The 23,123-nt window shown below is 40.3% G+C and overlaps 1 protein-coding gene across 1 annotated transcript in view; it reads right to left on the bottom strand.

Annotated features, from left to right (window-relative positions):
* WARS2 (tryptophanyl tRNA synthetase 2, mitochondrial) overlaps positions 1-21,053 on the bottom strand; it is a 46,969-nt gene extending 25,916 nt beyond the window's left edge. The window contains 3 exon segments of the mRNA XM_075710489.1: positions 18,025-18,108; positions 18,110-18,156; positions 21,050-21,053. Coding sequence (XP_075566604.1) covers positions 18,025-18,108; positions 18,110-18,156; positions 21,050-21,053 — 135 coding nt within the window.
* Positions 21,054-23,123: the final 2,070 nt, after the last annotated feature.

Genomic DNA, 23,123 nt, shown 5'->3' with positions numbered 1-23,123 from the left:
TAAAGTCTGGCCCCGACACCCTGCAGTATGGCCACATCCATTTTCAAGCAAAAGAGTATACTGGAGAAGATGATAGCTTCCAAAATCCAATGCTGCTCTCTTAGACCCACACAGAGCTTTTCTCATATGCCACACCTGTAGTATGGAGAGCTACAATTGTCAAGCCCTCAATTCAACAGTCAAAAGCACACTGATTCCCTGCTCATGAGACAAACATGCCAGAACTGGAGAACACACCAAAGTTGCTAGAGTTAAGGAAATCCTATCTGCATGTCTCCTAAAGACTATCACAAACAGCTTTATTTTTAAAGGAAAGAAGGTGTTAACAGCATGCTTGTCTAATCAAAAGAATTTTATGAAAGAATATTAGTAAAGTCAACTTGATGCTGTCCAATTATGTATGTGTAATACACAACTTTCTCATGTTATTAACGACATGGGCAGACTGACTTGAAGACCACCAAATCTTTAAAAGTAATATGCAAACTGTCTAAAATTTATATTCACAACAATCTACCAAAGCAAGCTTCTTCAAAGAAGGGGAGACTCAAAAAATACAGCTACCTTAGACTGAGTTTCAATTTGCTCTTTGCCCTTAGCGGGCCAAAATATTTTCACATACTAAGCACGGTCAGCCATTCTGTGTCAGAAAACAACACCTTTCACTATTTATAGGAAACCTCCTAGAGAAGGACAACAATCAATTTCAGGGGTTAAAATGTCCACCTTGGAAAGCAGACACAGGACTCTCTTGTCTGTTAAAGAGCACACGGAGAAGCTTCCAAGCTCTTCCACAGCCCAGCAGCACTAAACCCTAAAAGCAGCTATGCAGCTCTTTGGAGGCTAGTAGCTGTACATATTGCATTTCCAATTGTGTTTAAAAGCTTTTTGCAACCTCCAGACCAGGATACCATGTGTTCCTTAAACCATCTGCAGCTGTACAAAAAGTTTCACAATAAAGTTTCTCTATTTCGTTCCATGACTTTCAGCTGACTCAAATTCACTTTGTTAATACCCTCTAATTTAGACACCTGTACAATCTGAGAACATATTACTTATATATATGTATATAAAATTGTTATCTAAACAACACAACAGCTACGAGACATCTTTAAAAAAGCTAAGGATCTACCCAAGCAAAACATTTACAAGCTTAAAAACTGGAATTAAAATATTAATAGTTACTTCAGAAAAATCTGTGAAAACATGTCTGTCTGAAAAATTAGAGAGTCTGGAAAGTAAGAGTTCAAGATTCCTTTAAAAACAAGCATGGAAGTGCACAGCTAACCATATTCTAGAATTGTTTTTGCAAACTAAAAATCAAGTGGAAAGCAAAAGACAACCCCATTGCTGAAAGCATTTCATTGTATCACTGACCATAAAGTTACAGGGCTCCTTCCATGAGCTCAGCACCACATCTGCAACATTTAACATGGCAAGCCTCCCTTTGTTTATTAATATAAGAAGCCACTTCTGCCTCCTTTAAAATTATAGGAAGTTACTCTTTTTATTTTTATTTTTTTAAAGAATTTTAAGACTTCACCAGGAAGATTTGTTGTTGTTGTTTTTAAATTGATAGGGTAAGTGTCAGTCAAACTCAAGCATGAAACTCTCACCATACTGAAACACAAACCATGGATACAAAATACAGCTATTTGGAGAGGTAACTAGTGATTTGGGAAGCCTCAAATTGAGTTCATTCAAAAGAAGAAACGAATTCAAGTCTCTGAAAGTGCTGAGAATCCACACTGAAAAGATCCACGCAGATCAAAACATCCCATGTCACTAGCCAATTTTTAGTATCCTGACTATACCTTTCATGTTTAGCTTTATGAATTCTGTGAGGGTTGAATACAAGTATTTACCTGTGAATACATGTATTTGCCTGGCACGGTCAACAGAAAACTGCTTCTCAAATATGTAGTAAAATCAGTCATAATACAGTTCCTCCACTTCACAAAGGAGTTACACAAATAAAATCAAGTGAAAGCATTCACAGGACTTAAGTTTTCAAAGCCTCTCTTCTTCATAACGCCACATAAATATTGCCATCATATTCTTGAAATGACAGCAGACAAGCTACAATTACAAAGAAAACTTACACCTTATAAACACTTGAATCTCTTTGTGAGTTTTAAAAACAGAAAAAGCTAGCATTGAGTCAAGGAGGTAGAAGAAAGCTGCCAAAAGACAAGACAGTTCTCAGGACTGGAGAGGAAAATATTTATACAATTACATAAAAGTATACATAAAAGTTGGGCTGGTTAAAGTCTGTTTTAGACCTATTATTTAACACAACAGACCACAAGATGATGACATTAATCCTGCCCCAGAAGTACAGAGGCAGTACATCTCAGCTTCTCAATCTACCCAGTGATGGGGGAGACGGACACTTACATTTTCAAGATCCCCACTAGCCAGATACAGAGGTATAAAAATCAGCTCTCAAAAAGCCTTTTGCTAATTGCATTCTTTGAGTAACTGAAGGTAAGGACAAGGCTTCATACTAATTAATTTCTTTCAACTTTGCTCACAAAGCTTTCCAAGGAAGCTAACTGATGGGAGAAAGGCTTATGCCTTTATGTATAATGTATCTGATAAATATTTTCATCTTTATATTAAATAAAGACTTGCTCACAAGCTCACCTTTGGGCTGAAACACAAGCAAGAGATTTCAGACCTAAGAAACCACCATTACAGACAATTATGACAGCATTACAATAGCAGCAGTACAATAGCAGCTGCAAGAGAAATCACCCTGCAACCCACAGTGGTGGTTACTATTCACATGCTATAGCATTCAGCTGCTCTGCTTTATTTTAACAGCTATTTAGTCAGGGCAGAACAGGTGAAGAGCTGAGTGAGATCTGCAGCATCAGAGCTAATTCTAAACACAGGTGGTGGGCAGGACAGAGAGAGCAGGAAGCCGACAGGAGAATCACTGCTGACATCTACGACAGGAAAGATTGATGGCTTCCCTCTCTAGTTTTCCCCACTGTGTAGGCACGCAGGGGGTGGGGGAAAGGCACGGAGAAGCTGCTGTGCTGGCGACGTAACACACCACACAGCCTCCACAGCACCAGCGCTGATTAATGAGACTGGAATGACTCAGGAAACAGCAAAGGATCATTCACAGACTTTGCTCTTCTTGTTATAATTTTATCCGTGGTGGTTCATTTAGCTCTAGTTGTCCCAAACTGAAACAAGTCCAAATTTGCCGGAGGAAAAGAAAATGTGAAAGTCAAAGGGAAGAAAGAGCAGCATTAAGCAAACACAGACACGAGTAAAACACACACATTGGAAAATTTGAAATTTCAAAAACAAGGATCCTCCCAACAGGGATCAAAAAGGGAAGAAAAAAACCCCAAACCCCAAAAACTTGCCTCAACCTCAGTGACAAAAGAAATTCTTTGGCTGACAAAAGTCCCCAGCTACTGCATCTTTTGCATCTGTCTGATTTTTTTATTTCCCTCATTAATACTTTGCAACTTCAAAGCTCTTGTTGCTAAAATGATATGCGTGTCTGTTAATCTTGGCTTAGCAAAACCTGTCTTCAGACAGCTATTAAGCAGCAAAATGAAGGGAAACCAGACCAGTCAGATTTTACTAGCTAAAGCATAAATTTTAAAGCCTAACTGGGACAATTTCAGTGTTAATGTTATTAGAGATAGAAAAAAAATTGAAGGAAAAGGGAAACTTAGAAGCAATCTATGTACTACAGACTCTGCTTCATTTACTGCTTTTTAAGCAATTACTTCTCCACAAACTTGCTGTAGAAACCTTTAAAACATGTTTATCTTGATCTGGTAATTCAATACATCAAATTCATCTGGTACAAATGCTATTGTGTCATGCTTAATTCTTAAAATTAGGGATTAAAGAGCTAACATTAAATTAGAAAGAAACATATTAACACCAGAGCAAATTTTCAGATAAATAGCATCTGAGAAGAACTCGTTGCTCAGAAACTGAACTAAATTAAGATTTAAACAGCACTGCCTGGTACCCCTTTCTTGAATGTCAAATGCATTTATATTTAAACTTAAGTGAGATTTTAATATTTATACTTAAACTGAGAAACACATTTAAAGGAGGAACATTTACAGCACATACTAACCCCACCCTATAAATTTAACTCTGCCCTCTAGGGCTAGCAAAAGAATACAGTATAACTGCATTTGGGTTAGGCTGCCCTCTCACGCTGCCTTGTTAAAGATGACGAAGTAAATGGATCCTTTAATGTTTTACACTGTCCCGCAAACGTATTCTCTCATTTACCTTTATGAGCTACACGTGCCACTCAATGTGCTAGCAATAGCTGTACTAACAGATGCAAGGATTATCTACAGCACATTGCCGTAACTCACACCGCCACGCAACAGAAGGTACCTCTGGACCAGAGGCAGCCACGGACCCTTCCCTCCTGCGCCCAGTGAAACAGGTTATACAAACTCTGGCTAGGGGTCTTTTAAGCAGCCTGCTGTCTACAAGACAGAAGAACTTGCTCAAGTACTCTGCAGAGGTCCTAGGACAAGAAGCGCCCATAATATTTGACAGAGTGAGAAGGGTTTGTGCACAGCTGGTGAAGGAACCAAGCACTGGGTCTGCGTGTATCCAACAGCAGTCATCAATCTTATTCTAAACCATGGTGTCTTCCTTAGCAAGGCCACAGCCTGATAGTCTTGGGTTTTTTGTGCTGTGCTCCCTACAGTTTTCCACACCAACTAGAAGGACAGGATGCCATGGCATCTGTTCAAAGCTAAGACATACCCCAAAGAGGCGAAGTTACTGAGAAAGACCAACAGCTGCCGACACATGCGCTACTTCTGCACCTCCTGGTTTTCAAAGACATACACAGAACTGCAGTTAATGGTTTCAAATGGTCCAAAGACAGGCAGCAGCCTATCAGCCTTAACCCTGCATTAACTATTCTCAAACCATTTACTTCCCTTTTTTTAAGCTAAGGCACAAAGCTTCTTCAGTCAAACTACCTAACCACAGACATTAACTGCAAGCCTGATCAGCCCATTTCACCCAGAGTCAGTGAAAGCATAAAGGACTTAATAACACTATCTTCTTGCAACTACCACACAAGTAAGGTGCTAAGAGATAAACCAAATTAGTGTCTTACTGACAGGAGGCTGCAGTGGGAGCTAAGCATGCTGAAACATCAGCCGGAACATTCTATTCTGGCCAGCTGGACAAGGCATGAAGGTCAGGCCAGTTCAGTAGGTACTGCTTCCTAATCCATTAGATGACACACAATGGTTAAAGCTGCTATTTTGATAGTTACAGTAGTGTAGGCATTGCTTGGAGAAGGTGGCACAAGGGAAAAGGAGTGGGAGCAGAGACACAGGCTTATTACACTGTGGAGAACACCCCTAAGACACAAATACACAGAAAAACTAGATTACTGTTCATTGAACAATACGGCTGAACCAGCAGCAACCAAACAATTAAAATTTGAGGGCACAGACGTCTTCTGGAAACAGGTCTTCAGAGCACCTGCCAGGTCTGCCTTCCTCCTGATCCAGCTGCAGCCCTGTGGGCTGGCAGAAAGCACACTGGCACAGCAGGAGCGGGCCAGGGAGTGAGCAGAGAACATGCTCCATTCCAGGACCTCATCTAAGTGGAATTACTCTGTACCAGTCACCTTAACTTAGTTCTTGGAAAAATACAGGAACAAATAACAACTTAGAAGAAATTACAGCTATAAACAGCAGACAGCTGTATTTCTCAAGAACTAGTGATGTCAGATCACTAATAACCTTTTATAGCACAAGAGATGCTAGAATGGAGAAGTACTACTAAAGGTTATATCCTGATTTTCATTAAGTTCCGATACTATCTCAGTTTTCCACAAGCCAGAGAAAATGCACCTAGAACATAATATATGCTGCGGGTGGAACTGGACAGAAAAAACCCCCCGAACAGCACTTACTGATGGCTTACAGTGGTTGTACAAAGATATACCAAATACAGTTTTACAGGGTTTTCTCTTGGGTCCAGTATTATTTAGTATTTTAATATCTTCGTTAGTAATCTGGATGATGAAATAAAGCGTATTCGTTAAATGATGACACAAAGGTGGAAGGATGATAAGAGCTCAAAATGATATTGACAAAGTAAAGAAATGGTCTGAAAAAACAGGATGCTATCTACCAGGCAAAAGTACATGGATCTATACAGAAAGGACTACTCAACTGCACAAACACAGGAAGGAAAACAGCCATCCAAGCAATAACTGCAGAACAGGATCTGGGGTTTGTAACATTCTAGAAGGTGAGTATGAATCAGTATCATGCTGCTGCAAAACCACCGCTTTTATAAAATACAGCAAAAGTTGCACAGGAATATATGAATAGGATCAAAATCCAGAAGACACAAACCAACTTACTCATCCTACTCAGGATGAGGATGGCCTCAAGCTGGAGCACTGGGACATGCTCTGGGTCCTGCGTTTCAAAACAGTGGTAGAAAGAGGACATAGAAGTATAATCAAGTCTAATGAGAGACCTCAGAAATAAGACTACAGAAGAAAGCCGGAAAGAACTGAGGTTCAGTCCAGTGGAAGGAAGACTGTGGAGGGACAAGGTCTTAAACATGCCTTAAATACATAGTCTTCTACGTATGACTTTTGGGACCACAGTTAATAGGGTAAGAAACAATGGCTTAAGTCATAATAAGAAAGATTCAGACCAGGTGTAAAGAAAACTTTCCAACAGTAAGGGAAAGAAAACATTTCAGAAGAGTGATTAAAGAGGTTCTTTATTAAAAAAAAAAAAAAAAAAAAAGTGTTGATAAAGATGTAGGGACAGCTAATTTTTATTTTGGGCCAGGGGAAACACCAGATCACCTCTAGTTGGGTCTCTTCTGGTCCTCTGAGCCTATGATCTTATATAGGTATGATTAAGGTCGAAGTGTGATAACCAAAGAGGATGGAAGAGAAATTAGAGTTCTGTTTAGATAGGCTAGATCTCACGGCATTTCAAGGTTCAAGTCTTTCTACCTGTATTTAACAAAATTTAAGAATCGAGGCCTTTCCACAGGTAGCAGCCGAACACGGCCATGCTTTGAAAAACCATTGCATGTTGTCAAGAGATGTGAAATAGAGGTTAACATTTAATACTTGTAAACTGGTATATACCTACATTCAGAGGTGTACACTGCTTCAATAGAATAAAACTGATAGTAACAAGTGAAGAATTAGTACTCCTTTTGCTACGTGATACAGGCGTTACTGTCAAAATGTAAAGAAAAGTATATCATATTTCTAAATTATAAATATAGGTTATTTGATATACAAAATGCTGATCTATTTTTCAGTTAACAGAGGAAACCATTTTACGTACCGAAAACATCACAGTCTTAAAGCATAACAAAACAAAAGGCTAAAGAATGCCCCCATAACTAAATACTTCCCTCCCAGAGAAATTAAAGAAGTTTTATGTTTTTGATCACAGTAGTATCCAAATCTCTTAAAAACATCTGATCACTCTTGCTCCTTCTCTGACCTCTAGCTGAAAGAGAGTTTATTATATTTTTTATATATTTTGTTCAAGTGAGGAGTCTGCTTGCTACCAAGATTGCCCTATGGGATATAAACAAAGACTATCAACTTACATCTAGAGGGATGTTTTTTAAAAAATATTTTTTGTTTGGAATTACTATGTTTCTTCAGAATATTGTCCTTGAAACTTGTACTCTTGAAAGAGTAGTTCATTTCCTCTCCATTATTTTATTTGGCAATTTCCTGTAGCAAGGAAAAGTTGGCTTCATTTCACATGGGGCCAAAATTAACACAGCTGTTCAAAAACTTTTACCTTGTGGTCACTGCCTGAAATTCATCTCAGGTGAAAAGGAAAGTTTTAAAGCCACCTGATGGCTGTTGAGAGGTCCTAGGACATGGAAGTCTCACTAAATTCCCTAATGGTGCACACATGCACAAAGAAAATGCTACAGCTGGTCCCCCTTATCTACGCTGAAGAGAATTCTATCAATTTAAATATTTTAGACATAATAATCATAGTTGTATCAGGGACTTCTACAGAATTTTAAAAACTTCTCCTGATGACAAACAAGACTCATAGACTATATTTAAACTGCTTTTATCAGTGCAGGTTGCTTCTGAAATCACCAAACTGGGCTGTTTCTACAGAAAGGACAAACAATGGATGAGGAATGGATGAGGAGGACAAAGACAGAGAGGTTCATTTGTGCTCAGGTCTTGCCCTCCAAGAGGATGTAGTCAAGGCATGTTCCTGTGTCCAGGTGCACAGAAGCTTATCTGGATGCCCTAGTTTAGATACAAGTACTGACCCCAAAAAGTAAACGGTCAACAGAAGCTACATTCTATTCCTAAGGAATTTAATCTGAGGTTGAGTTGAAGATACAATGAGTGTAGAGTCTGTATTTCCATTGAACAAGCAGACTGAATTTACAACCGATGAAGTTTTCTATATATAGAGCAAATTCTTTGCTTGCATGAGAGAGAGTTCTTGTAGGACTGATATCTAAGGTACACCAGCATCTTCAGTCACTAGCACAATAAAACACTGCTTAAAAAGTCTGCCCCTTGGTCACTATCATCTAAGGAATGTAAAAACAAAAGCAATACAGGTAAGATTTCTATCAGTACAATTAAGGGTTATCACGTTTGAGACCTAAAGCACGTAGAAGTTTACAGAACATTACCTGTGAGACTAGAACAGCCACAGCACATGCCACCCAAGTCACAGCAAACTGCAGTCACAGTCTCACTTATTACACAGCTTGAGCCCAGATACATCAAATGAAAAGTTTCCTAGTTCATGTGTGACACTCACTGCTTTGTTTTAAAGATGAGCTCTCCCTTGCTAACTTACCTGTATTATTCAAACTGGCCCACAGGAAGCCAGGCAAATTACCAACTCTCAAGTTGGTTGTGCTCTTTGGAGTACCTCATCGTAAAAGAAGCTGACTGTTTGTACTGCAGGTATCCCAGAGATGTGTAATACTCCGTTTTTCTTTGAGCACTGGCAAATACTCTACTAAAGACTTACAATCAATGTTGCATGGCCAGTTGTAAAAATGTCCCTCCGAAGGGAGTGACAGCACCTTTGGCTGTTTTGACCTGGCTTAATGCTTGACGAACATGCAAAGCGCTGACACTGCTTTACCTCTGCAAAGATCTCAAATGTGGATATCTTCCAGAAAAAACCACCACCAACAACAACAAAAACAGTGGGGAAGTGTATGAAGAGCAGAATGTGTACTCATTCTTGGTGGCAGGAATTACATGGGCTAATTTGTTGCCAGCAGAGATGCAAAATGAGATTTGGTCAGGAATTCAGAGGGCTGGACTCCTCATTCCCTTTACATAAGCAACAAAGAGGCTTTGAAATGTTTGAAACTGTTTTGCTCTTCCATGCAAACGGAAAGCACCCTATGGATACCTATTAAGTAAAGTCTTTCCACATCTTGGCAAGTATGTGATTTCAAGAAAAATATTTGCAAATGGATAACCCAATTCAAGTAGAAGTCAAAGACCACCTTTGAAAGAAACTTTGATGTGGCTATGAAAAGATTATATCTAGGAAGAATAGCATAATGTGGTTCTGTCATCAGAAGTTTGTACCTCCCCATATTTCTTTGCTGTTGTTAATGTAAAAAGCAATGCTGGTAAGCAGAAAAGTGAATGCCCATGAGACCTAGGATTAAGGCAGAATCCCTGAAAAGAACTGTTCCTGCTGTTGGATAAGCTCAAAACAGGCCATTTAGCAATCTCACTGCCAAAGGACAGGGATATCAGCGTATCTACAAGTGTGAAAGCAAGTGACAAAAACAGTTGCTACATGAATCTTTGGTGAGATCATCAGGAAGCCTGGAGTCTTTTATTAACATGGAAATGTTGCTCTATCTTTTATCTTTTCCAAGGCACAACTAACATGTCAGATTCCAAAGTGAGAACTATGCATCTGGCAAAAGAAAAAAAGATGGTGAGCCTAGGAAGTTGTGAAGATGCTAGCAATTCAATTTTTTTGAATGCTGGCCAACAACTGTCCAAATGAGATTAATAGTTCAGCATACAGATTATGAGGAGGACTCTGTGAAGACCAAGGTATAGTATTTGATTATCACTGAGTGTATGTGAGCAGAAATGACAGTGATGGGATTCAAAACCACATATACTCCACCTATCGGAGTGGGAGTATGTATACAATTTAATCTTACTTTAGCTTCTGAATAGTTCTGGGAATTAGAAGAGTTATATGGGAGCTCTGAGCCTCAAAACCAGAAACTTAGCACTATCTAACCCTAGGATTTTTCTGCACAGGAATGTAAATATTGACAACCACTTAAGTAGGTGAACTAAATGGGCTTACCCTACTCTGAAATACCAACAAGAAGTATTTAATTCACCTTCTAATGTGTACTGTTATGCTCCAAAACCCTTATCTATAAACAAGGTCATCTCAACAAAAACAAGTTCCTAGTCTGTACAGTTATGAAAGTACCATCTAAATACAAATGAAGCATAGCAGGGTTTTATCTGACTGGTTATGAAGATAACATGAGCATCCTGCTACTAGTTCATAACATGACCTATGTGCAACACCATGAAAATTGAGGAAACCCCTATTAGTGCTCCCTCCACACAACACTAATTCTTCATTCAGATATCGTGCAGACACCACCGAAGCAATCAGGTAAACTTCAACTTCAAACTCAAGATTAAAAGTAAAAGCAGACATTTCATTTCTGGTAGAAATCGCCACATTTCAGCACAAGAATGAGGGAAATGAAAAAGTAAGTATATATACTTAATTGTATATTTGTGTGTGTGTCCATATACATATATACAAATATGTATCTATTTCCTTTCCCTCGTAGTGAGAACTTCAGTGCATTCTCAAGGTGGGTATCTCTGGCGGCAAAAATGTATTTAATCCTGTCCAGTGGATACATAGATTTGCCTGATACAACAGAAAATTGTAAAATCTGCTACGTGATTTGTCTGAGTTGGGGACTCCAAGAATGGCATTGTTACAGTCAAGGGCTCAAATAATCAAAAGGAAAACAATTTCAATTCACTACTTAGGAACTCAGCAGAGCTCAAAAAATATATGATCTAAGGTGACTTAACTGACTTAATGTTTAGGGGTTTTCTCCATTTCTACTTCTGATCCTGCTGTAATTTGAGTCAACACTACAAAATGTTTGTTCATCTAACCCTGAGTCCCAGCATAAACCACAACTTGTGTCATGGAAAAAGTAATTGTTGAATGTCTAGAATAGCACTTACTGTATTAGTAAATGGAAATTCTATCTGCCAATCAAACAGCATTAAAACAAGACCCCCAGTCTGCGGTCTAGAGACAGAGGTGATCCACTACAGACTGTACAATTCACAATATGTTTGTCCAACATATGCACCGGAGAAATTTACACAGAACTTCAACATCCAGGAGTGCCAGAGTAGCATCTTTCATTAAATTCACTGTACAAACCCAAGTTAATAAAAACAGAAGTCTCTCAAGAGAAAAAACAGGCTCGGCCAAGAGACTGAAAGCAAGGGCCAGAGGGGGAAAGAATGGTGGGACTCTACCCAAGCCCTGCCAAGACGCCAGAATAAAGGGCTGTTTCCTGCTAAAACAATCGGTGTTTGCCAGACTTTATTGTTAGAATTCCATTATGGAAATGAATAGGACCCATTCACGCCTCAGAGATCCTTCATTTCTGTCTACAATGGGGGCTCTCTCCTGTGCAGCTACAACATCGGCCAAAATCCACTAGAGACAAGGCACTAACCAAGGCAGATTAGGAGAAGTCTCTCTGTGACTGGAAGGTCTAAGAAATCTGTGTGGAAATCTGAGTTCTCTCAAACCCAGTGAAGACCCAAGAAATGTATATTCTCACTGCATACTAACTTCCCTTCAGCTCTGAAAATGATACACAAGGTAGTGGTTTCATTCTGGCACAGAGAACATTTCCAATGCTTTATCTGAAAGATAAGCCAGTTTCCCTAGAGGATTAAACATAAGTTATTTAGTGATTAAAATAAAAACAAATGACTGATTGGGAAAGACTTCCATTCCAACCTGGATAGGAGACACTAGAGGTTTAATCCAAAGGCTGGAACGTGTTGCTAAGTCCAGCTGATTTCAGGAGGAGTTGGGTAACTAAATAACTTTTAGTACCTGTGCCCAACAACAATAGTAAAAAAAAGTTAAAATCCAGGAAAATAGGAAAAAGGAAATTAAAAAAAAAAAGGTATCGATTTCTACACGTGAATACACATAGAGGCTACTTTTATTTGGAAAGCATTTCTCAAGTCACTTAGATCTTTCCTAAAGGTCCTGTAGATTACAACATACTGAACAACCCCATACTGGACACCAGGAAACAGAATGGGTCTTTGCTGTCTGACAGGTATTTGCATTTCCAGCTTTTTTTCTCAGTCAAAAGCACTTTGCTACCTCCAACCTTCATGCTCTCCAGAAGAAAGAGATGCTACACTGGGGACTGTCACCATAATAAATCCAAGGCAGGCACTTAAAAAACTGGCTGCTCATCCATCAATCTTAGTACACGACTGCCTGGACGGACGTTCTGAAGTTGACCTGCTGCAGTAACCTGTGTATGTGTGCAGCTTGTTACATGCATCTGGGGACTCATTTTATTAATGGTTAACAAAGCGACCCCTATGTGACAGCAACAAATTCAAGATGGGAACGTGGATGCTTTTAAATTGTTTGCGTTTTAGTCATAACACATCTGAATGATACTAAAAATTGAGCACTCTCTCCCACTATAGTTTTAACTACAATCTTTGAAATCCTTAAGGATTAGGGCCTGGTAATTTCAGTTACTTCCTTTCTCCGGAACCCATATGGTAACTATAGCTAAAAATTTTCAAGATTAAATTTGCAATCTGGGAAAAAGCATTTTAATGGTCTCCTCCAAAACAACCCTTCAATTTTTATGTAACTGCCTTTTTCACAGCCATCTTCATTAAGAAATATGAGACATGACTAGCATAGTAACAATGGAGTGATCAGGTGGCCTGAATACAGAAAGAATAATACTTCCTCAAAAAAAATGAATCAAATTTCATCAGAGCCAACCAGTCTGAAGATGTCTTCTTAAAGTACTGAGAATACTGGCCAGTATCACTGAGGTTCACAGAGGCCTAGCAAAGTATCAGAAGACCAAAAAAGGACAAATGTCATTCCTGTCTCCGAAAACACAGGAAAATAAGAGCAGTCTGGGAGGTAGTCTGCTTAGCATCAATTCTCAGTGAACAAAAAACATCTTTTGCAATTCTCTAGAAGATAACTAGAAGAAAACAACAGCAAACACGGATTTGTTAAGAACAAAGCATGCCAGAGTAGTCTATCTTTGGCCTTGAGACGCATTTAGGCTGTCACAGTAAAGGAAGACACAGTAAATGCGTCTTGATTTTAGCACCACCTGCGGTCACAAACTGTAAAGCAAGCTAGAGAAACTAGCTACAGGGATCTATCCTGTGGCATTTCTTCAGATATTAACTTGGGTAAAGAAACAGGAACATTCCTAAAGGAGCTGCTAAGATTACCAACATGTTGACTAAGACTCCTTGGATTTGACGGCCTCGTACTTGCAGTGGTCCTGACTAAACATTCACCAGAGATGTCTTCTGTGCAGCACTCACCGAGAGGAAGAAGCAGCATCCTTTGGACTGTGGGACTCAAACCAATCTTCTCTTTGCATGACCCGAACAGTGCCTGCTACAGTCACTGTCCTGAGTTTCATTACAGCAAATCCAACTTTGAGTGCCAGGAAAAAAAAAAAAAAGAACAAATTCTAGCACCAAAGAAGAAAGGAAAGTATTCTGTGTTGAAAAATACCAACCCTTATAGCTGGAAGATGCAGTTCTGTACCACATAAAGCTAAAAGGGAATCCACTTCCCAATGCATCACTCCTGTGAAAACTGACAAGAGATGAAGGTTGCAGAACATCAAAATGTTCAGCCTAGCAACAACAATTCAGCCATTATAATAGATCATGTGTGAAGGCCAGGGCAGGCTTACCTATCAAAGAGGGAAGACCAGTGTAGGAAAAAGGAGAAAAGAAAAATGAGAGGTTCCTGTCTTCTTTCAAAGATGGTCTCAGGAAGAAAAGCAATATAGGTATTAGAGTATTCTTACAATAACTGTAATAGCGATAACTACTTTGCTACTAGAAAAGAAAAATGGTGCCAAAGACTCTGGACTTCTTGAAGGTAAGTAACATCTAAAAGTAGGCCTCCAGCTGAGAGCTGGAAAGCCATCTAGTGATGCATGAGACTGTATAACCAAAAGCATGAAGACCTCGTCATTCTTCTACTCCACTGGGATAACAGTGAAGGTAGTAAACTACCTTCTGGTACGTCTCAAACATACTACGTAGCAGGAGCTACGCAGATCAGAGAGTCTGAAGTGGGTATGTGCGATGCTGACTAGGCTCCTCTCTGAACAAATTAGAAATCCATTATGGGGTATAGAGAAGAAAAAGAGATACCCTGTCCAAGAGCTTGAGTTCACACCAGTACAGAAATGCTCCACAGTCAGTCACTGGCATTAGTAGTACTGCTGACAGATATGATCCTCTTCCCTAATCACCTAAGCACAAACAGTCCCTATCTTTACTTCATTCGCTTATTTAGATTTTTTTCCATCAGCAGCTGTTACGGTTAGAAATGAAGGTCTGAATTGGAGAAAAGAAAGCCTACACAGGCTGGGATTTGACCACTGGCCGCTTCTCATCTTAAATGATTTGGCTTTGCAACAGTGAGACTGCAGAGAGATTATCAGTCGAAGATACTGATGTAACAGCTAACCCATGAAATTCACTGACTGACACAATGGGAGGCCTGATTTAGTAAGATTTAAGATATAGCTGAACACTTACATCGACAGCAACAACTTCTAGAGCTTTGCTGACAGGACTAAACCTAATTCATATTTTACCAGGTCATACACCAACAGCTGACTGACTCACCTTAGATTAATTTTTCCTACTGACAGGTTATGCCATAGTTGGATTTCTCAGAATTTTATCAGTAATACCCTGGAGTACCTGTTAGCTGCCATTTTTAAGAGTGTCTTATCAAAGAAACAGACTTGATGAAATGACTTTCTATAACCCTGGCTTAAAGACCACTGAAGAACAGTAAATCAAGGAATTTGAAAATAAGCTCTTAAAAGTCCAGATACCCCAAATATAATTAATCTCTCCAACAAAACGTTACTTTCTTCTTAACCACATATATTATGCCTACATATTCTAGGTGTGTAGTAGAAATACGTACAACAAAAAGTATGGAGGAACTTTTCCACAGCATGATAAATCCAACACAATGATGAACTGTGCACTACAGTGAAACAAAGCTGAAACCACAGAAATTACATCTTCTAATAACTATGACTTATTATGAAATGTTTCAACACCAAAACTATAAGGGTGCCAGTAGATATATACTGCTCAAGCTTGAAACACATTTCCAGCTTGAAATCTGAATATTCCTCATTAGCACAACGCAAATACATGATCTGTTCCAAGCTGTCTGCTGTAATAGTTGAACTACTCTGAAGTCCAGTCTGGCAACAGCAACAGCATAAATTAGGAAGCCAGTTTTTTTCTTCAATTATTTTGAAGCAGCAGTGAAGTACCACTTCCATTCCAGTGCAATTCTTTTCAGACAGACATAAGAGGGCACTTAAAGCGAGAGAGGAAAGTGACAAAAACCCACAGCGTATTGGACTTGCAAATTTAAAACCAGAGGAACAACTTAAATTACTACTGTTATTTGGGGGCAGGAGGTATGAAGTTACATAACCAACACTAACTTTGGGCTTGTTTTTCAAATTAAAACATGTAAAGAATAATAGGAAGGAAGTACATTCTCAGACCAGTCACATCTAAAGGACATCAGGTAATAGTAACCAGGTGACAAAGCACCTGATGAGCAATCTTGATCTGATGGGCGACTCAGAGGTGGCAAAGAAGTTCATGTCAGAGCAAATATTAAGATACAACAGAGCCAAGTTCACTCAGAGCAGATTTCTCTATTACGCATGATAAACCAGAATCCTTTGCTAGAGGAATGAAGGCAGGGGAGGGTAACTGGTAGGATACTGAATACATCCCAAAGAGCCACGATGAGTAGCTGGAAAGATAAGCATATACAAACCCTTTCAATATTTTTCAAGGAACTCTGCAGTTCTTGTTCTAAAAATAATGAGTGGTTTGAGGCATCTTGGCAAGATCTGCATGTTGTTTGCTTTGGCAAACATATTACAGGGACAACATAACTGTTCAAACTTTAGGTGTTAAAAACCTAGGAAGATTTAGGTACACATAAGTGAAATGAAATCAAAGCACCTAAAGGAACAGAAACACCCAACAAGCTTATTAAGTACACCATGTCAAGACTCTTTAGGTCTTCTATATGGTTAAAATTCAAAGTAGTCTTATACACAAATGAATTCTGAAACAAAAAATGTAAGCGGAAACCTTACCTCTGCCTCATAGTAACACTCAGTAGGAAGCATAAAGTTACTAAGTAAAATATCGGTTATGAACATTTCCTATGGGATAACACGTTCTCCCTCTTTCCCTCTCACTCTACCTCCTCAGTAGAAAGGGAGAATCAAGGTCATTTGCATGCTATTAGCTGTCTTAATAAGTGGCTGAAATATGCCTTAATTTCTTAAGTTTAACCTTAAAAATCCTAGTTCTGAAATAACATTCCTGCAACTTGTAGTTTACCCAGACTCACCACTATATACACCAACATTTTGTGTATTAGTGTATGTTTTAGCTTGAAATTCTCAGAACAACACATAGAATTCAGTTGCTGCAAGGTCACAGATAACATGGATAACACCATGAAACTGAAAGCCATCTTTCATCTTGTACTTATTTCTCCTATTTCTCCTCACAAGCAACATGAGACACATCTACCCTGACACCCATTCTGGATAAAGTGCTCCATTACAGAAACAGAGCATAGCATTCAGGATTTGGATGATATACAAACATGAGCATGATTTTAATGAAAAAGCCAATTGTCCAGCTAAGGGAAACAAACATTCACTAAAAGGATGCAACATTAGTACTATTGTCGTCAGATTGTTTTAATAAATAATTCTTCCACTCATTTTCAACACATGACTCCAAGCTACATAAAAATTTAGATTGGTAAGGCAAATCATTTATAGACAGAAAGCTTTATGAGAGAGATTGCCTACAATCACATGCTCACTGAATATATTCCTACCTGACTTGGCTTATTGCTTAGGGCATCTTCCCAAATATGGTCAATGCAATCAATTGCTCCTTTAATTTATTTTGTAATAGAATGGTGGGGGACACACACACACAAGTTCCTGTTACAATGAAAATTCCAAATGCCTTCAGCAATTTTAACCACTACTACACCCCACCGAAGTTGTGGAAGTACCAAGGCGGAGGGTTGACATACATCCTCTAATATCCAGACACCTATGCGGTTTTTTTTCCCTGCCGGAGAAGACAGGAGTTTGTAGCCCGTAGGTACATTTAAAATCGGAAGATAACGCTCTAGGGAAAAAGTAAAGACCAACGCTGAATAACGTCCAGTGGTACCTCAGCGCTGGAACGACCACCAGGACGCCGACCAGGCGCGGCGGGAGAGCCGCCGCGCCCCCGCACCTCACTTGCTGGCTCAGGCCTCCCTCTCTCGCGTGCGCCCCGCGGAGCAAAAGCCCCTACGCCTGAGAGGCCCCAGAGACAACCAGCTGGAAAGTGGGAAGGACAGGGCCGAGAGAACGACGCCGAGAGAACGGCGGCGTGAGGGGCGGCAGGGGCTCCCCGCGCCCGGCCCGGCTCCCCCCCCCCCCCCCCGCTACCGCCCCACCGCGCATGCGCGGAGCCGGCCCGCCGCTCGGGGGGCGGGTTGACGGTTGGGCCGGCCCAACCGGAGAGAGCGGCAGGGGACCCCGCGCCCACGCGGGACGGGGGAAGTGCGCCAGGCCGGTTACCTGGCCGAGGGTCCCGCGGTGCAGGGCTCGGATCAGTCCACTCGGTGCCGCCATGGCAAAGGCGGGAAGGGGTGGGTGGTGGTGGGGGGGAAGGGAAACAGGGCAGAAATCCCGGAAGGTTCAGCGCATGCGCTCAGCAGCGGTGTCCCCTCCGACCGGGACGCGCAGGCGCAGTCCCGGAGTGGCAGCGTGAGGGCGCGGCCGCCGGCAGGGGAGCGGTCACGTGGCAGCGGAGGGCCGCGGGGGGCGGTTGAGGGCGCGCGGGGGTGGCGCAGGCGCGGTCGTTTCTGGGGGAGGCGGGGTGGGGGGGGGGCTGTCAGCCCCGGTTCGCCCGCGGTACGGACCCCGGCCGTCGCCTGTGTTTTTTCATGGGCCCTGCTTCATCCGCAGGTTGTCCTTGAACCTGCCCTTTTCCGGTGTGTGTGTCCCCCCCCAAAGCCCCGGTATAACCTCCGAGGTCTTCCCGCCCCCTGCTCCCCTCGGGCCGCCTGACCGTGCCCGTGGCAGCCTTTCCACAGAGAGGGCCGCAGCCTGGCCCCTACTTGAAGATACTCGCCCCTGCCCGTCTCACTCCTCTTTACTCGTCAAACATGCCTAAAGTCAATCCCCGCAGAAAACCCTGAAAAGCTGCTCTCTGCCGTGAATCTGCCCTGCTTTGTCCCGAAAGCCAAGGCCAAAGCGGCTCTCTTCATCTTAACCCCTGCCACGGCGCGTCCCCAAATTCAGTCTTTGTGCCTGTGTCGCTTCTGATGCGCCAGATAACCAAAACAAACAGGTAACAGTGAAGTTACAAATGGGGTTTAACATGCTCCTGAAGACGTTGTACATCAACCCTTTGTGCCGGCTCTCTTGGGAAGGGTGCCAGGTTTCTCCCCAGTTTAATTTCTACCCAGTTCAATTGCCAGGCTGGGGAGCCACAAGTCACTTGTGACATGTTCAGGTGATGTGACCTGCGGCTCATCTGGGGGGCTGGAAACATCTGGGGCAGTGACTGTGGGAATGTGCTACTGCAGGATTTGGGGAAACAAACCAGCAATCAGAAAGGAGGTGCACTTGTAGGTCTGTTATCCGTGGCACTACGCACCGTACAGGTGATTAATTCCAGTAGCCAACTCAGTACTGAGCAAGATTAGTCCAAACCCTGTCACTGAGGGTATTACCGTAGAATGCTCCTAACTGTAAAAGCCTGAAGTAATTTTAATAGCTAAAACCACTGTAAGTTTACATAACTCTTTATTTAGTTTCACTTTGATGTGTTGGTTAATAACAATTTTTAAATTTTAAAACTGTGTATGTACAGTGCTTAGTATATTGCAGCCTAATCATCATTTAGTTCCCCAGACTCGACTATAATACAAATTGTAAAAAATCTACTTTGCACAGTCAGTAAGAACTTTAACTTGAACTCAGAAATTGTACATACAATTTATTCATCATTTGCATCATCACTTTAGATATTGTTTATAATTTGAGCTGAAAACTTCTATGGGCAATGCTCATCTTCGACATTTTTATTCAGTGTTATGTTTCAGCAAAAATGCGTCAGACATTTTTGAGAACATAACTAAGCAACAATCACGTGAAGCTGGTTGAATTATAGGAGACATCGGGTGAAAAGCTGAAAAACAGAAAAGTCCAGGTGATATTTTTTGAGATTTTCTGGTCCTAAGGCCAAAAAATTAATTAGACAAGATCCTGTGGCTGCTCCACTAATGTGAGACTGAAGACCTGCTTTGAGTGGAGCATGAGGACAGCCCTGATGGTGGGAGGGATGCACAGATGCCTTAGCCTCTGTCTCATAACTAGAACTGTTCGCTGTTGGAGACTGACTGGAGCACGCAGAGCTGTCTTAAACTAACGTGGTGAAGAGGGAGATGCTGAAGAGGCAAATGGAATATAAACTTAGCTTCAAAAAGTTGTAAAGAAAATTGAGATAATGTGATAAGGAAATGTTGAGACAATTTTTCAGTTGTAAAGAATTTAATACCAAACTATTTTCCTTTATGTAATTACCAAGGAGAAAGCTTTCAGCATCTACTAAATATAAATATTATAATGTTATTATAAATCAGTGAGTCAGACATTGGTTTGAGGCAAAATGATGAAGCAAAAAGCTCTGTGGGATTCAGTGATCAAAGACCAAGGAATGAAGGTATAGTTAATACTACTTAAAAAGCATCAGTGTTAATTTTCAAGGTTATTAGAATTTGAGTTAAAAAATGGAACAGTAAAAGGTGATACTTTCTCGACTTTTGTAATACCTTTACCTTTAGTACCACAGAGCATTCTAATTAAACATACCAGAGAAGCACACATGAAATGACGAAGGGCTGATTAGCTGACAGCTCTCCAAAAGTACTTGTTAAATTTGAATTGAGAGACTTGTAGTAGAGTTCTACGGTGACTCATGCTTTGCCCCACTCAATACTGTTACCGGTAATCTGGAAATAGATACGGAATAATTTGTGCTGAAATGTGCCCTTGACACAAATATTGACAGGCTTGTAAATGATGCTAAAAACATGGTGATCACTCAGACCATTCTGATAATAGGAGCCTATTAAAACAAAGCATGTTTTAAAATCAAATTGAAACCAAACTAAAAACTTGAATTAAAGGTTTTTTTTTCTTTAACCAGAACTGAGCCTGAGTTATTACTTTGAAGTCTTTGTTTAACTCAAACTCAAGCTGAACAACAACAAAAAAATCAGTACAGTATTTACAATAGCTCTTTAACACTAGAAGAGCCCACTACTATGACAGAAATCTAGCAGGGGCAGAAGAATAAGCACATGATATTCTTGGTGCAGGCAGAGAGGGAGAGTGGGGTGAATGTGCCAGGTGGGTGAGAAGAGGAAGAGGTTGGCTTGAGAATCCCAGAGAAGACAAGAGGGCTTGCATCCTGAGAGATGGCCAAGTTAGGGGAGGAGAAAGATTCACTGCTCATATTTATTGTCCTCTGAAATCTGCTGCTGAAACTCTTGTGACCTTTCTCATGTATGATTCCTAGACACTTTTCCCCTACCCATATTACCCCAATGCACATTGTGAATCTGTTCAAGACTCTTTAGATGTGCAGTATCTGCTACTGAGCCCAAATTAGGAAAATACCAGTAACGGGTGAACATGAACCAGAACTCATATCACTAGTACAATTCCCCATTTTTAATACTGCCAAACTGACTGTTAACTTAGAAACAAGAGTTCTAGACCGTGTCTTTCAGATGAGTGTGTGTCTCCTGGGACACAGTGATTCTGCGAAAGATCTAGAGTTTGTGCTGGACAAGCAACTCTATTTGGTAGTGCAGTCCTGTTGCTGAAATGGTCAATTAAGTGATTTTTTAATACTGGGGCACCAGTCAGCAAATACTAAGTTCACTTTGGGTTTCCATGCTTAAAAAGAGATACTGAAAAATCAAGGGAAGAAACACAGACAATAGCCATAAAATGATTTAAGAGAAGGCTTAGGCATATGCTCAAATCAATGATTAGTGAAAATGCAGCATAGTGCTAGGAGCAGAACAGAAAGTCTGCAATTCTTTTTTCCAGGTAGAAAGATTGCAACCCACAAAACTTTTATTTCCGTGAAGCCTCGAAGAGGCAGTGTTTTACACAGGACCCAGCCTTGGTTGGTCTACAATGTGAATGGGGTCCTGGGAATTAGTTTGGGATGTGTAGAGCGTGTTTATGCGCAGCCTCCTCATCTTATTTAATGTAGAAATTAGAAGTTGTTTGGTTGTTGGCAGCAGATTGTAAAAAGGAAGAATGGCTAAAGCAGCTGAATAAATTTTGAAAACCTGGCTTTATTCCTTGCCACTGTCAAAAATCATGCGTACTAAAATAATTTGTGTTCCTCACCTGAAAAATTATCAGGAATTCTGTGCAGTCCTAGCTAAAAGCTCATTTTTTGCTACTGTGCTTCTAATATACCATATGCTAAAAACATGAAACAGCCTAAAATATTAGAATCTATGTCTACTAATTTGAGATGTAAGATTTATGTTTTATGCTTAAGCTATTTGTGCTTTAGCTCCCATCTTTAAAATAGAGTAACAGCTATTCAAGTCAGCATTGTCAAAATAATTTCACTAATACTCTTGAATCATTTGCATTCTCTGATAAAAGTAATAAAGAATAATGTAGGAGGAATTCAGTAATTTTCTACTCAATTGAGGAATTATGACAGAAGATCATATGGTAAGAAATTTTAGGACACCATTTTGAATAAAAAATATTTTTTAAAATGAACAATAATAAATGAAGCAAGACCCTTGCAGAAAAAGTAGTATGCTATCCTATAGCTAGAGACAGTATTGTAATATTTATACAGAAGAAGAGAAGGAAATGAATTAAAATCACATACACAGAGTTGATGCTGTCATTTCTCAATTTCTGAGTGTTTGATCATGTTTTTTAATGTAGCTTGGGAGAAGGGTAATTATAATTACAATTGTTTGCTACAGTATTGCTCAGGTACTGTCTAAAATAGGGTACCTTTGTGCTACTCATTGCTCAAGCACGCTCCAGGTAACAGCCCCTGCTCCAAATAGCTCATAGTCTAAACAGACAAAATGGTCATAGATCAAAGAGTGTATGACACACAGTGTGATAAATGAATTTGCAGAAATCGCCAAGTAAATATTACGACTCCCTTGTTTTTTAAGTGAAGAATGTCATTAGTAAGGTACTACCTGAATGAAAAAGCAGGGAAAGGGGATTTAGGGAAACTAGAGAAGGCAGAGAAGGGAGAGCAGGTAGGGTGGGATCTGAAGAACAGAGTAAGAGGAGAAGTTGGAACAGGCAACCAGAAAGCACAAGAAAGAGTCCAGTCAACCAACCCCTTCACATTGTCATACATAAAGAACTTCACTTGAGACGTGTATGTTGGCATAGTTTAAAGGCACATCTTTGAAATTCTTGATAGCCTAGAGGTTAGGAGGAAGGCTGGCTGAAGAGGGTGAATCAATTATTCTTACCTGTTTCATTTTACATTTTGCACATGCTATGGAAGAATCTTTGACCATTTTTATACATCTGTCTGTTCAGTGAAGCTTTGGCAGGGTAGTCATTTGAAAGCACTGAAGATCTGGCAGAGAGCA

Source organism: Pelecanus crispus, chromosome 1 (assembly GCF_030463565.1).
Source record: "Pelecanus crispus isolate bPelCri1 chromosome 1, bPelCri1.pri, whole genome shotgun sequence".
NCBI classification, from domain to species: Eukaryota; Metazoa; Chordata; class Aves; order Pelecaniformes; family Pelecanidae; genus Pelecanus; species Pelecanus crispus.
The sequence above is the reverse complement of the archived record's forward strand: the minus strand, read 5'-3'. Positions and strand labels throughout refer to the sequence as shown.